Below are 13,322 nucleotides of genomic sequence, written 5' to 3'. Positions count from 1 at the left end.
TGGGCCGCGGGTATATATATAATTTCTGGCGCAGCACCGGTACCACCGTACCAGCACGCAACCGACCACCATATTCCATTTGAGTTCATCCGGGCATCTATCGCAGAAGTCGTTATCAAAGAATTCTCAGGCAGTGGAAGGCTCCCGGAATTGCGACGCACGGCTTGCATAGATATACTGTATATACGATAGCGTAATATCGATATCGTAGTCGTATTGAGAAGTGCATGTAATGCCCAGATCCATCCTGGCCGACGGGACGTTCGACGGAAGCAGAGCGACGCGGGTAAACTCGTCTTGTCGCAAGGAACTCCGTCGGAGGCTCTGGGCACCTTTACGCATACTGCATCATATTATATGCAATTTGATGGACGTGGATGAAGCTTCCACAGTGCACACTGCACACAGCTTGGGCGTTCCATCCATTCGGCGTCTGTACGAGGGTGGGCAAGTTTCGCAGGACTGCGCATCCCACATCTTTCTACTCTCAAATCCACTCTCCGCCCCGCCGCCGCATGCATTTCTGGGTGTCCTTTTTCACAGCATAAAATCGTGCTTGTACAGTATAAAGAGGAGCGACGCACAACGCAGACTCTACGCACCCTCAATCAAAACTTTGTGTGTGTCGGACTTTAATCTCCGTTGACCTGGGGACCTCTTTGACTTCTTCCACAGAAGAAACCGTCAACCAGGCCGACTCCAACGGCATCGGCGGTCCTCTTATCGAACATTCGAATTCCAGGAGCCATTGAGAGAATCTTCCTGGGGTTGGATTCTGGGAATTAAAATTCATCTGGGCACATTTTTCCCACGACATCATATTATTGTACCTTACTACAGAACGCCATATACTCTTGATATCCAAAAATGGCGGATTCTCATGCGCCTGAGATGTCCGAGGTCGGCAAAGTGCCTTCTGAAGCAGCCATCAACGCCGATCTTCCCACTACCGAAACTGTCCAACCTATCGACGTTCATCCCGTCGAAGCGCCAACCATTACCATCCACAGCGAGATCCCTGCCGACTCGAGGGCTCCCACGGAGGACAAAAATGCCAAAGCTGCAACTCCGACGGCGGCCGGGGGCAGCAAACCCACACCACCCGCCGCTAAACCCAAAATCTCCTACTTTACGCTCCTAACTCGATATGCCACCCCGCTGGACAAGGGACTCATGATCTTTGGCGCTCTCGGGGCAGCCGGGAGTGGTGCCATCCTCCCCCTCATGACCATCGTATTTGGTGATCTCACCCAGATCTTTAACAATGCAGCGTGAGTTCTTGTCGCCTCAATGCACCCAGTACGGACCGTGTTTTCTCATTCGTCTTGGTTCACAGAGTACATCACCTCGGGTATGACTACCTCATGCCGCAGATCAACGAAAAGGCACTCATCTTCGTCTACCTCGGCATCGCCATGTTTGTCGGCACCTACATTTACATGTCTACGTGGCTCTTCACCGGCGAAAACATCTCCCACCGCATTAGAGAGGGTTACTTGCAGGGTGTGCTCAGGCAGAACATCGCCTATTTTGATAATATTGGTGGAGGGCAGGTCTCCACGCGCATTATCACGGACACGCAGATGGTTCAAGACGGGATTAGCGAGAAGGTGCCCATGTTGTTGATGAACGTGGCCACCTTCGTTGCTGGGTTCTCCGTGGCTTTTGCACATTCCTGGAAGCTGACGCTCGTTTTGGCGTGCTGTGTGCCTGCTATTGGCATCACTGCTGCTATGATGGGCAAGTTCATTGGCAGATTCACGATTGCCGGTCTTAAGTCGTACGCGAGCGCGGGTGACGTCGCCGAAGAGACTTTCGCCTCGATCCGGACTGTTACCTCGTTCATGGCCCAGGACAAAATGGCCAAAGCCTATTCCCGCCTTCTCGACGCAGCTGAAAAGTTCGGTGTGAAGAAACAGATAGTAATGGGAATAGGATGGGGCGCGATCCAGTTCGTCGTCTTCGGCACCTACGCCCTCGCGTTTTGGTACGGCTCCATCCTGCTCTACGACGGCGAGATCAATCTCGGATCCATCATGACGTGCTTCTTTTCCGTCCTCATTGGCGCCTTCGCTCTCGCCGGAACGTCGAGTGAGATCACCGCTATCAACTTCTCCATTGGTGCTGGCACGACCTTGTTTGAGGCCATCGACCGCGTGCCCGAGATCGACTGCTACTCGTCGGAGGGGTTCATGCCAGAACCAGTCCGTGGCCATATCAAGGTCGAGCATGTGGCTTTCAGGTACCCCTCACGGCCGGAAGTCGTTGTCTTGCATGACATGACCGCGGACATCCTGCCCGGCACGACTTGCGCCTTGGTTGGATCTTCAGGTAGTGGTAAATCCACCATTATTCAGCTCCTTGAGCGATTCTACAACCCGGAATCTGGCACCATCTACCTCGACGGCGTCAATATCAAGGATATCAACGTGCGGTGGTTGCGGAGACAGATGGGATACGTCACTCAGGAACCCGTGCTGTTCAAGGGAACGCTGTGGGAAAATGTGGCGCATGGGCTCGTCGGAACAAGCTACGAGACCTGGACGAAGGAGAAAAAAATGGAGATCATTATCGAGGCGTGCAAATCCGCCAACGCGCATAACTTCATTATGGCTCTCCCGTTCAAATACGAGACGCGCATTGGTGAGGTATGTAGTGAAGGATGCCCGACTCGTCTGGAATCATGATAAGAACGCTCATCCGCATTGTTTCCGCAGCGGGGTCTTCTCCTGTCCGGCGGACAGAAACAGCGCATCGCCATCGCAAGAGCGATCGTCAAGAACCCGCCGATCTTGCTCCTTGATGAAGCCACATCAGCTTTGGACACCGAGTCAGAGAAGCTTGTTCAAGAAGCCCTCGACCGTGCCGCGGAGGGCCGGACCACGATCGTCATCGCCCATCGCCTCTCGACTATCCGTAACGCAAACCAAATCATCGTAATGGACCGCGGACGCATCATCGAGGTCGGCGACCACCACTCGCTCGTTGCCAAAGGCGAATCCGGTTTCTACGCCAAACTCGTGGAAGCACAGAAAATCAGCGCGAAAAAGGAGCAGGAGGAAGCGCCCGCAGGCGGTGCCGCACCTCCCGTAGACCCGGATGCTATCATCATCGACCCCGTGGTGGCCGAGACAGAGGAGGCAGCGAAATCCCTCCGCCGTGGATCGCTCCACCGCCGCGAGTCCCGCAAATCCGCACACTCGCTAGATTCCACTGCTCTCGGGAAACGCGCCGAGTCGGTAGGCCTTCCCGCCGCCATCGCCGATGTGGAGACGGACCGCACCACTTTGGACATCTTCAAACGGCTTCTTGTTCTCAACCGCCCCGAGGCGTTCTACATGACTATTGGTGTGATTGGAGCCATCGTCAACGGCGTTACGCAACCAATTTTTGCGATCCTCTTCGGTCGCTTTATTGGGGTGTTTGCTCTTCCAGACTTGAACGATATGCGATCACAGGCGAATTTCTGGGCGGCTATGTTCCTCGTAATCGGCATCGCGAACTTGATTGCAAGTTTCGTCAAGTTCGCTATGTTCGGCATTAGTGGAGAGAAGTTGACAACGAGGTTGAGGGACAAGAGTTTCAGGGCTATGATGAGGCAAAACATCGCCTGGTTTGATATCGAGGAGCATTCTGTCGGCGCTCTAACATCCAACCTCAGCAACGACGCCCAAAACGTGCAAAACATGTCTGGCCAAATCGCTGGCAACCTCATCGAGCTCGCCGCCTGTATCGCCGGTGGCGCCGTCGTTGCCGTCTCCACGGGCTGGAAACTTGGTCTTGTCGTGCTCGCCACTCTCCCGCTTATGATCGCCGCCAACAAATGGCGTATGGACCTCATCCGTAAGGGCAACCAAGCCACCAAGGTGTATTACGAGTCCAGCGCGCAGGTCGCGTGCGAGGCTGTTGGGTCGATGCGCACAATCGCGGCGCTGACGAGAGAGAACGATGTGGCGAACACGTATCATAGGGATCTGGAGACCCCCTTGGCGATTGGGCACCGGAATGCTTTTGGAAACACGGCCATCTATGCTATGTCGCAGACTATCACGTTCTTGATCAATGCGCTTGGGTTCTGGTATGGAGGGAGGTTGATTGCCACTGGGTACGTTGTATCCGTAGTGTGTCTTGTTACGTCCAGGTTTCCATTGTGCACGGAGGACGCTGCTTTGCCTTGCCTCCTGTCGTCCGTGCATTGGAGCGATGCATGTTAGCAGTCATCGCAGTAGCTTCGAGCTAACACTTCCTCTCCCCTCCTACAGAGAGTACGCCGGTCAAGAGGGCTTCAAGACATTCTTTACAACCTTTATGGCCATCACCTTCTCTTCGCAAGCCGCTGGACGCGTTTTCTCCCTCATGCCCGACGTCGGCAAAGCTAAAGACTCTGCTCAGTACATTCTCAACCTCTTCGACCGCACGCCACCGATTGACTCCTGGAGCACCGAGGAGAAGACCCACGTCGACAAAGAGGCCGTCCAAGGGAAGGTCGAGTTCAAGGACGTGCACTTCGTGTACCCCAACAGGCCTTCGATTAAGGTTTTGAAGGGATTGAACTTGACGATTTTGCCGGGTCAGTTTGTGGCGTTGGTCGGGCCCAGTGGGTGTGGGTGAGTACAGCCTGTTCACTGCTTCGATCTGGAATGGGTGCGGGCGTTGGAAACCCATCCAAATCTATATGCTTATACTTAAAGCCCCATTTTTTCTCCAGTAAATCCACCACCGTCGGTCTCATGGAACGCTTTTACGACGTCGACCGCGGCAGCGTGGACGTCGACGGCGTGCCTCTCACGTCGCTTAACATCCACACTTTGCGATCCTTCGTCTCGCTTGTCGGACAAGAACCTAACCTGTACGACATGACCATCAGAGAGAACATCGTCTACGGCTTGCCTGCTGAGACCATTGCAGGGCTGAGCGAGGATGTGATCATCAAGGCGGCCAAGGACGCGAACATCCACGAGTTCATTACGGGCTTGCCGGATGGGTATAATACCTCGTTGGGCGGCAAGGGAGCGCAGTTGTCTGGGGGACAGAAGCAGGTAGGCATTTGTCTCGTATATGTGTCTTCGCACAAGTGGCGAAGGAAGCTCACACATTCTCGGTCTTCACCATCTAGCGTATCGCAATTGCGCGCGCCCTCATCCGCCAGCCCAAGATTCTCCTGCTCGGTAGGGTTTGTTCTTTCCCTGCCTCCTCACGGACACGCGCTCACTCATATTTACCCCCTTACAGACGAAGCGACCTCAGCATTGGACGCAACCTCGGAAAAAGTGGTCCAAGAAGCGCTCGACAAGGCCGCGAAAGGGCGCACGACCATCGCGATCGCCCACAGACTGTCGAGTATCAAATCGGCGGACGCAATCTACGTGTTCAAGGACGGTGTTGTCGCCGAGAGCGGCACGCATGCGGAGCTGATCGAGCAGAGGGGCCTGTATTACCAGATGGTTATCCAGCAGGACTTGGGCGAGGAGTAAAGGGTGTGGCGGACATTTCATTAGCATGGCGTCAAGACATTACCATGGACATCTCATTTTTTGCTATAGATACAATCATCTCATATATTCATTTTCATCATGCAAAGCTCATTGTCTGTTGCGGAACTGGATGTGGTCATTCTCGACAGCCGGGTTCCATATACCCTGCCAACCAGATATCCATGTACTCAGAACGAGGCACGCACGCGACCAAGCGAGAGCGGAGCCAAGCGCTCGCGTGGGGACCAGTGTCATGCCTCGTCTAACAATGGCATTGATCGACGCCCCTCCAAGGTTTTCTTCCTCAAAGGGTTTCGGAGTATGACACGAAAAAGGTGCCACCCAATGTATAAGGTCGCGGCTATTTGGCAATAAACGTAACGTATGTACATTGTATGATTTCGACACTGTGTGAATCGGCCCATGCCAGTAGGACCCAAACCTCTTGCCGCTCCTATCCCATGTTCTCTACTCTCGTCGCCTCCGCCACATCGATCTTCCCCGTCCCTTTCCACACCTTCACTCATCCAGACCAATATCTACTGACTTTTCAACCCGACGTTCGGCGTGACTTTACGCGCCGTCTGCTTAATCTTGTTCGCTACGGGCGTGGGACTGCCGAACCCGGTTCCGCCGCGGTACCAAGGGAGCTTGGTGGTTTTGCGCCGGTCTTCAAGTTCGTAGTAAAGAGTGCTATCAGGCGGGGAAGGGGAGGGTTAGATGGTCTGAGGGAGGACATCGATGAGGTAGATGAGGACCACAACTATTCACCCATCGTATTGCTTCAAGACATCCTCCTTGCTCAACACCCCCGTGACGGGGTCCGCAGCCAGAGCCCACAGAAACGTCCACAAGAAGAACTGGAAGCTCCATCCGACGAAATCAAACACGTTCCTGTTCCCTCCCCACATGGTCTTGATATCGCTGAATGTCAGCCCATCCTTCTTGGGCCTACTCGAGTAGTTCTCGAATGTGCTTTCAAATTTTTCATTCACGAAACGGCCGGCGGTGTCGTACGTTTCCGTGTCGCTGCCGTGCTTCGCGCGATGGATGTTGGCGATAGTGACAGGGAGTAAGGGGTTGAAGATCCACGAGTCGTGGGTGGGGTACGAGACGTGTAGGATGTGGAACGCAAGCGCAGATGTGAAGGAGATGATGGGATTGAACCCGAGCGCATAGAAACCAGCATAAGTCTCCCAGGGCCAGATGACACCATCCTTGTTGCGATCCCAGAATCCAACATGCTTTTGTAACGGAGTCAGGCCGTGGGTATTGACGTTGTTGGAGGAAGTTGTGTGGGATGGAGAGCGGGCGATAATGGCGCGTTCGAGGATGCGGTCTTGTTCCGCTTTGTAGGCGGCGACGGAGCTGGTGGAGGCTGCAGCAGCTAGGGCGCTCGGCGATGCGGCGTTAGGGGGCGAGTGTTTGAGACCCACATCGACACTGTTTTGATGCTGCTCGTAGGATGCCATGTTTTCGGTTTCGGCAGGAGGGGTTTGTTCAGGTTCGTGCACCGACGGTGGTGGCGAGGCGAAGACTGCTTGCACGTCCGTTCGTTTTCGTTGGGTGGCCTTTGCCTTGATTTTCTTCGACGCGGCGGGCACGGACGGTAGGTTCTCCATCCTCTATTTCTGTGGACGGAAGAGTTAGGTATGGACCGTTATGGCTGATGGATGGATGACGATGGGATTGGATCCACTACTATGGCTGTGGGGAGAAGGATCCGAGAAAGGAGATTCTCCGGGGGGGGCGACGACGTCAGCGAGGACGCTTTTGGGTGCTCGTTTTATACTGTACAGTACGTCGACTGACAGGGTAGATTGCCACAGGAAGAAGGCCAGAGAAGTGGGAGGAAAACGCGTGCCATCCATTCCATCACGCGAGAGTGCCTGATGAGTGTGAACTGGCTGAAATGACACGCGCCTGCGTCATTGATTGCTTGCGTAATCGGCGCGTGTGGTTTCTTAGACCGTGGCTTCGATCCAGGCTTTCGCAACGACAGAACAAACCCGACGGATGTAAAAAATCGTAGAAGGAATGTCAGCATCACTCAGGCATAGCTTCAGATGCAGAGAAGCAAACTACTACATACATATCACCTGAACGCATTTTCAGTTCACATAGAGCAGTATATTTTGATACGCACATCTTTTTCATATTCACATGCTGATTTATAACTTCATACGCAACTACCTAATCAAGTTCATACGGGTTCCCATCCAAGTTCATACGCCGCAAATGAGATCGTCCTAAGGAAGTGAATCTACTCCATTATCCGGTCCATTTATCGTGCCAACAAGCTGCATGCGTGTGAAAAAGGATGCGAAGGTGTGAAGCTCAACAGTAGCCGTTTGAACTTGAATGACGTAGTGCGGATGAAGCTGGGATGTAAGCGGATGATCTCAATAGGCCGCCGTAGGAAGTGTAAATGCTAGAGGTATGAACCCTTTCAGCTCCAATATGAAGTTTTTTTTTTTAGCGTTGCCTTCAGGATATGTACACCGGGAGCTCCGTAATGTTCTGACGCCTGATTGTGATCTATACATGGTGTCGGTATGCACCGGGAGGTCCGTGCCTAAGCTTTTACGGAACCCATAATCCTACAAAGAGAGGAAAACAGGGTGAGACGGATCCATATGCCGAACACGACTACGGTAACCAAGACCGTACCTAACATCCTCCAACTTCACTTGATATTCCTCTGGGGTCTAATAGTAATCTCCGTAGGACATCCAGTGTCAGGGAACTGTATGTGCAGAGAGTGCAATCCGCTGGCGTGAGCGGGGTCATGTGAGTTATGAATTGGGAACTCTTACAACGCTTACCTTTGCGACAAACACCACTGTCTTGGCAATATCCTCAGGCTGGATCATCTTGGATTTGTCGCCTTTTACTTTGTCAACCAATGGAGTATTCACGTAGCTGATGGCGGAGAGAAGATGGATTGAGCGTTCGTGTTTACGCAGCACGACGTCGAAAAGGCATCGCCCCTGAACTCCCACATACCCCGGATTTATGGCGGTAACCTTGATTCCCAATTCACGAATGTCTTCAAACAACGATAGTGAGAAACCCACGAGACCATGTTTGGCTGCGGAGTAATCAACATTCCTCGCAATAGGGTTCCGTCCCGCCACCGAAGCGATATTGATGATGGAGCCTCTGCCAATATCCTTGACATACGGCAGAATAAGCGTTGTAAAACGCATAACGCCGCGCAGGTCCGTGCGGAGAACCAGCTCCCAGTCCTCCCATTTGGCGTCGATCGCGTTGACGCTTTTGCCTCCTACTCCAGCGTTGTTCACGAGCACATGCACAGTGTTGTTGAAAAGTTTGCCAATGTCGCTGGCGGCGCGGTCCATGCTCTCGTCGGAAGTGAGGTCGCATTGCACAGGATGTACTTTGATGGATGCGTGGGTCCTTGTGAGCGATGTGATGAGAGGTGAAAGAGACTCAGTTTTGCGGGAGAGGAGTACGAGGTTGGCCCTGTTGCCGGAAACGAAGGGTTGAAAGGATTTCATGAGCTGATGGTCAACGGTGGATGTGAAGGTTATAAGATCTGAGGGCTTACCCTTCAGCAGCGAGAGCCTCAGCAATAGCTTTTCCTAGTCACGCGAAAGAAAAGGGGTCCCGTTAATCCATGAACAACGTCTCGGCGGCCGGGAATTCAGTAACACCTACCGATCCCGCTGCTGGCGCCGAGAACGACCGTATTGCGGTCCTTGAGGGTGTATTCGGACGCCATATCGTTTGACGACTGTTGACTCGTTGGGGGGTGTATTGTGTTGTGTACTGATCTGTGAAAGTGATCTGTGAGCGTGAGGGGTGGAAAGATTGGGGGTGATACGCGACTACGATTCTCCCCTCAGCTTCTGCCTTACAAGTTGCCATCATCGGCGATGCCTCCGGCAGAGGTACAACGATGTGGATGGCAGATAACCACCACGGAAAATGGGATGGGGCGAAAACTCTAGACTACCGGGAGAATGCGTCTGGTCTGCGGCATTGCCAAGCACCACCGAACGCACAATCGAGAGGAAATTCTTGGTACTTAGGACGTCCCGATTGTGCACTTTCATCCGTAGTCGTAGTGGTCGTCGCCTTCCAGGAATCTCAAATGGCGTCCAGTCTTGGTTGATACATTCGGGGTTGGGGCAACCCACCAATCCATGGACGAATTCCATTCTTCCCTTTCTAGCCTGCCACGGCCGAGATGACAGCCGCCGTCAGATGTTTTTCTTCACATGCCCATGGCAGTCGGGGCACACGGACGACGTTCGATACTCATCCAGCAAGTAGCATGGAATGCCGTTTCTCGCAAAGAGTGTGCGGAATCTAAATTCCATGATGAGTTAGCATATTATAGTACATAAAAAACAATGATGGTCACTCACCCCTTGGTTTTCGATGACTCCTGAAAGCGCATCGTTTTCCCAGCATCGCTCCAATCACCCAAGATGACCGAAAAATGCTTTCCATACCGGCGTCGCATGTTCTTAATGAGCTTGCTCTCAGACTTTTGCCGCAGTGAGAACGCCTTGAATCTGCGAGCGACGTGAATCTCATCCTGGTAAAACTCATCCAGGGCGGGATCTGGGATATGGATGTCAGCCCATGTATTACCAAAGTTGAAAATCAAAGTTGAAGTGGAACATCATACCCGCATGTTCGTAATCCACGATGAACGCTGAGAACGCCTCGATGTTCATGCTCTTGTGCGATGGAATATGTGATTCCATCTCAGGGATGGCGGCATTGATCTTTCGCTCTCTCATGTCTCTTTGAAAGTACCGAGACTTTGTCTCGACCGCCCGTTGATTGGATGTGTATCTGATATGGGGTGGTGCATTGTGAGGACGCTGCAACGGAATGTCGCCGCAACGGGGATGGCGGAGACGGGGGGCTGGCGGGCGGAGACGGGGGGCTGGCGGGTGGAGACGGGGGGCTGGCGGGCGGAGACGGGGGGCTGGCGGGCGGAGACGGGGGGGGGGGGGGGGGGGTAGCGGGGCCAGCAGGGCAGTAGTGATCAATTGAAACGTACCAAAATGGCCGCTCCTTCTTGATGTCTTCACAGAACAAGAGGTCACACTTGCCCGGATCAATGCTGACGATGTTTGGAGCCTCCCGTAGTTCGGCGATGTGGTGCTCAAAATACAGCTGCTTGACTTCTTCCCGCATTTGGGCCTTGCTGCGCTTCCAAGCCTGATGCCCATACTTGAGCCCTGGCTTCTTGAAGTGGTAGCGGAATACCCGTTTGTGCTGATTGATCCATCAAATTTAAGACCAAGCTTCCTTCGATGTTTGAAGACCTTGTCCTATAATCCGTCATTCAGCGACGTAATCTGATTGAAATAAGCACATAAGGATAGAGACTTACATTCATGTTGATAAACTGCCCCCACAGCTCCCGCTTGCGTTCATCAGTGAGTTTCCCCATGCGACATCGGCCAACATCCAGGATATGAGTGCCTAGGATCGGCGTGTCGATCCGAACTGATGACTGGATTCGAGATTTGCGCAGCGGGATAGCGGAAAATAGCCGCATTCCACGGCGCTCATAGAGGCGTGAGAGCTCACAATAAGCACCTGGTGAGGCAGGTGTGGACCATGATTAGACAAAAGAGGAAGCCGCAGGAGGGGGGGGGGGGGGGGGTGGTTTCGCTTCTTGTCGGTCAACATGCCGAGCATGCTGCTGCACCGGTCGCATAGCGAGGACCCGGGCAAACACCCGCGTTGATTCTGATGATTCTGTATGCGCAGTGCCGCGCAATGTGGGCTTGAGCGTGTATGTTCGGGGCGCGGCGAACACGTCGTCGGCGATGGCAACAGCGCATCGCGAATCACGTCGGCCGGGTTCTGGCTTGCTGCGCAGCCACGCACGAGCTGGAGAGGGCGGGGGGGGGGGGTGGGATAAATCAGTGTCAATGTCAGTGTCAATGTCAATGTCAATGCCACTCCCCCTCTCTTCTCTCATTTCGCCAATCCTCTTGCAATATCGCCACTCCTCCTCTCTCCTCTCATTTCGCCAATCCCCCCTCGGCTTCTCCACACCCCACACTGCTTCCCCATAGCCAGCAGCTGTAGCAATGCTCTCTACGCTCGCCACGCACGCTCTAGGAGCATAGCTGGCGCCCCCCAGTCCCCTCTTGTTGTTGTTGTTCTCTGATCTGCTGGGTTGCCTATCTATAAATAGCCGGCCTCTCTTCGTCCATTCCCTTCCTCCCCAGCAGATCAACACCAGTTCTTCTCATCTCCTGTGCTAGTCCTTGTTTCTTGTTTCGCCAATACAATCTCTTGTCGCCTATCACACTCGCCCTGTCTTCTCTACTTCGCTTCCGCCCCGTCGTTGAGATCATAACAGTTTGATCTGCTCCAACACTGCGAAGTTCAGAACCTGTCCAGCCCTTCATCCGACAAACCTTTTTCGCCATGTCCCAATCCGAATCCGTACCTTTCACCGCCAAGCAATGGAACGATATGTGCCAAGCCATCGCCGCCTTGCAAAGCCAAAACGCCAACTTGCAGGCCAACCTAGCGCAAGCCCAAGCCGACGCACAAGCTGCCCAGAGCATCGCCGCCAAGGTTCAAGCCGATACGTACACCCGTCCCCAAGTCGCCAACCCTGCTCTGGAGCCAAGAATCAGCTCGCCCGAGAAGTTTGATGGTACCCGCAGCAAATTCCGTGGGTGGTTGAACAACATCTGGTTGATATTTGCTCTCCAGCCCGACCGCTACCCCAATGACATCATCAAGATCCAAACTATTGGCACCTACCTCACCGGCACTGCGCAAGCCTGGATGGCGCCCCTAGTCGAACGCCAAGATCACAGCCTTCAGGACTTCAATAGTTTTATCAGTCAGATGCAATCGGTCTTCGGAGACAGCGCAGGGTCCGCACCTCTGAAAACAAGCTCCAGAACCTTCGCCACACCCGTGCAGCAACCGAGTACGTCGCTGAGTTCCGCCAGCTACAATGCGATGTCTCCTGGAACGACCAGGCCCTGATCGCTACCTTCCGCCGTGGCCTCAAAGAAGACGTCAAAGACCTGATGCTCACGATGCCCCCTGCGGCCACCATTGATGTGGTGATGGAGCAGGCTATCCAGTGCGATAACCGGCTGTTTGAGCGCCGCCTGGAGCGAAACAGAAGCCGCCAGACCTTTCCGGTTCCCCACACCTCGTTTACTACTACCACCACTGTCGACCACAGCAAGCCTATGCAGATTGACGCCGCTCGTCCCCGCGGCCCTCTGAGCCCTCAGAAACGCCAACGCCGCATTTCCAACAACCTCTGCCTTTACTGCGGTGGCGCGGGGCACATTGCAAAAGTCTGCCCCGTCAAGAACAAGACCACCACCCGTGCCGTCGACATCAAAGAACCCTCCACCGAACAGGGTTTTCCCAAAGTCCAGCCGCAGTAAAGCCCCAGCGACTGGACAACACACACCGCCCCGGGGCTCCCAACCTCGCAGCTCCTGCAACGGGAGAGGCCAGCCCCCTGGTTCCTGACTCCGCTATAGCCGACACAACCCTCCTAGCCGCTGCCCATGTCGAAAACTCCGAAATTAACCCCCGCGCCATGCTTGCGCTGGGTCCCGTCGAACCCTTCAACTACCCCGTTACCGTCATGGTATCATCCAGCCGCGCCCCGATACCTACCTCAGCCATGATCGACAACGGTGCCCTGTCCTGCTTCATCCACAGAGACTTTGCCCGCAAACACCGCATCGCCCTAGTCCCGCATCAGCGTCCACTGACGATCGAACTCGTCGACGGTCAACCCAGCTCGGCTGGGCCAATCACCCATCACACCCAACCAGTAGGCATGTGGGTCGACGACCACTTCGG

General features: G+C 54.0%; 4 protein-coding genes across 4 annotated transcripts; 1 reads left to right on the top strand and 3 right to left on the bottom strand.

Moving 5' to 3' along the window:
- Window positions 1–867: 867 nt before the first annotated feature.
- Window positions 868–5,474, top strand: EV422DRAFT_572222 (P-loop containing nucleoside triphosphate hydrolase protein; the record flags this gene model as incomplete). The annotated part of the gene is made up of 7 exons (XM_053073087.1): window positions 868–1,271; window positions 1,337–2,648; window positions 2,718–4,105; window positions 4,263–4,607; window positions 4,709–5,039; window positions 5,117–5,168; window positions 5,233–5,474. The coding sequence occupies 7 exons, from the start codon at window positions 868–870 to the stop codon at window positions 5,472–5,474; spliced, it is 4,074 nt and encodes a 1,357-aa protein (XP_052920974.1).
- Window positions 5,475–5,662: 188 nt separating this feature from the next.
- Window positions 5,663–7,337, bottom strand: EV422DRAFT_547464 (Caleosin related protein-domain-containing protein). Its single transcript, XM_053071600.1, has 2 exons — window positions 6,246–7,337; window positions 5,663–6,167 (listed from the first exon to the last, which is right to left on the bottom strand). The coding sequence occupies exons 1-2, from the start codon at window positions 7,094–7,096 to the stop codon at window positions 6,014–6,016; spliced, it is 1,005 nt and encodes a 334-aa protein (XP_052920973.1). The 5' UTR covers window positions 7,097–7,337; the 3' UTR covers window positions 5,663–6,013.
- Window positions 7,338–7,750: 413 nt separating this feature from the next.
- Window positions 7,751–9,455, bottom strand: EV422DRAFT_547455 (uncharacterized protein). Its single transcript, XM_053071599.1, has 6 exons — window positions 9,156–9,455; window positions 9,046–9,079; window positions 8,481–8,960; window positions 8,300–8,396; window positions 8,145–8,220; window positions 7,751–8,074 (listed from the first exon to the last, which is right to left on the bottom strand). The coding sequence occupies exons 1-5, from the start codon at window positions 9,217–9,219 to the stop codon at window positions 8,161–8,163; spliced, it is 735 nt and encodes a 244-aa protein (XP_052920972.1). The 5' UTR covers window positions 9,220–9,455; the 3' UTR covers window positions 7,751–8,074; window positions 8,145–8,160.
- Window positions 9,456–9,700: 245 nt separating this feature from the next.
- EV422DRAFT_572219 (uncharacterized protein) lies at window positions 9,701–11,019 on the bottom strand (the record flags this gene model as incomplete). The annotated part of the gene is made up of 5 exons (XM_053073086.1): window positions 9,701–9,809; window positions 9,869–10,067; window positions 10,135–10,304; window positions 10,564–10,733; window positions 10,852–11,019. 5 exons carry the CDS (start codon window positions 11,017–11,019, stop codon window positions 9,701–9,703), a joined length of 816 nt encoding a protein of 271 aa, XP_052920971.1.
- Window positions 11,020–13,322: the final 2,303 nt, after the last annotated feature.

Source organism: Fimicolochytrium jonesii (genome assembly GCF_025526975.1).
Source record: "Fimicolochytrium jonesii strain JEL569 chromosome Unknown EV422scaffold_42, whole genome shotgun sequence".
In the NCBI taxonomy this organism is placed as follows: Eukaryota; Fungi; Chytridiomycota; class Chytridiomycetes; order Spizellomycetales; family Powellomycetaceae; genus Fimicolochytrium; species Fimicolochytrium jonesii.
This window is presented reverse-complemented; position numbering and strand designations above follow the sequence as displayed.

Bases quoted from the DNA above. Each gene is read 5' to 3' on its own strand.
- EV422DRAFT_547455 (XM_053071599.1), bottom strand. From the start codon at position 9,219: ATGGCGTCCGAATACACCCTCAAGGACCGCAATACGGTCGTTCTCGGC. The intron at 8,397-8,480 runs GTATGTGGGAGT...CTCCGCCATCAG, and splicing joins GTTACCGCCATAAATCCGGG to CTACGTGAATACTCCATTGG. The intron at 8,221-8,299 runs GTAAGCGTTGTA...CTGCACATACAG, and splicing joins CAGTGGTGTTTGTCGCAAAG to TTCCCTGACACTGGATGTCC.
- EV422DRAFT_547464 (XM_053071600.1), bottom strand. From the start codon at position 7,096: ATGGAGAACCTACCGTCCGTGCCCGCCGCGTCGAAGAAAATCAAGGCA. The intron at 6,168-6,245 runs GTGAATAGTTGT...CCCGCCTGATAG, and splicing joins GTCTTGAAGCAATACGATGG to CACTCTTTACTACGAACTTG.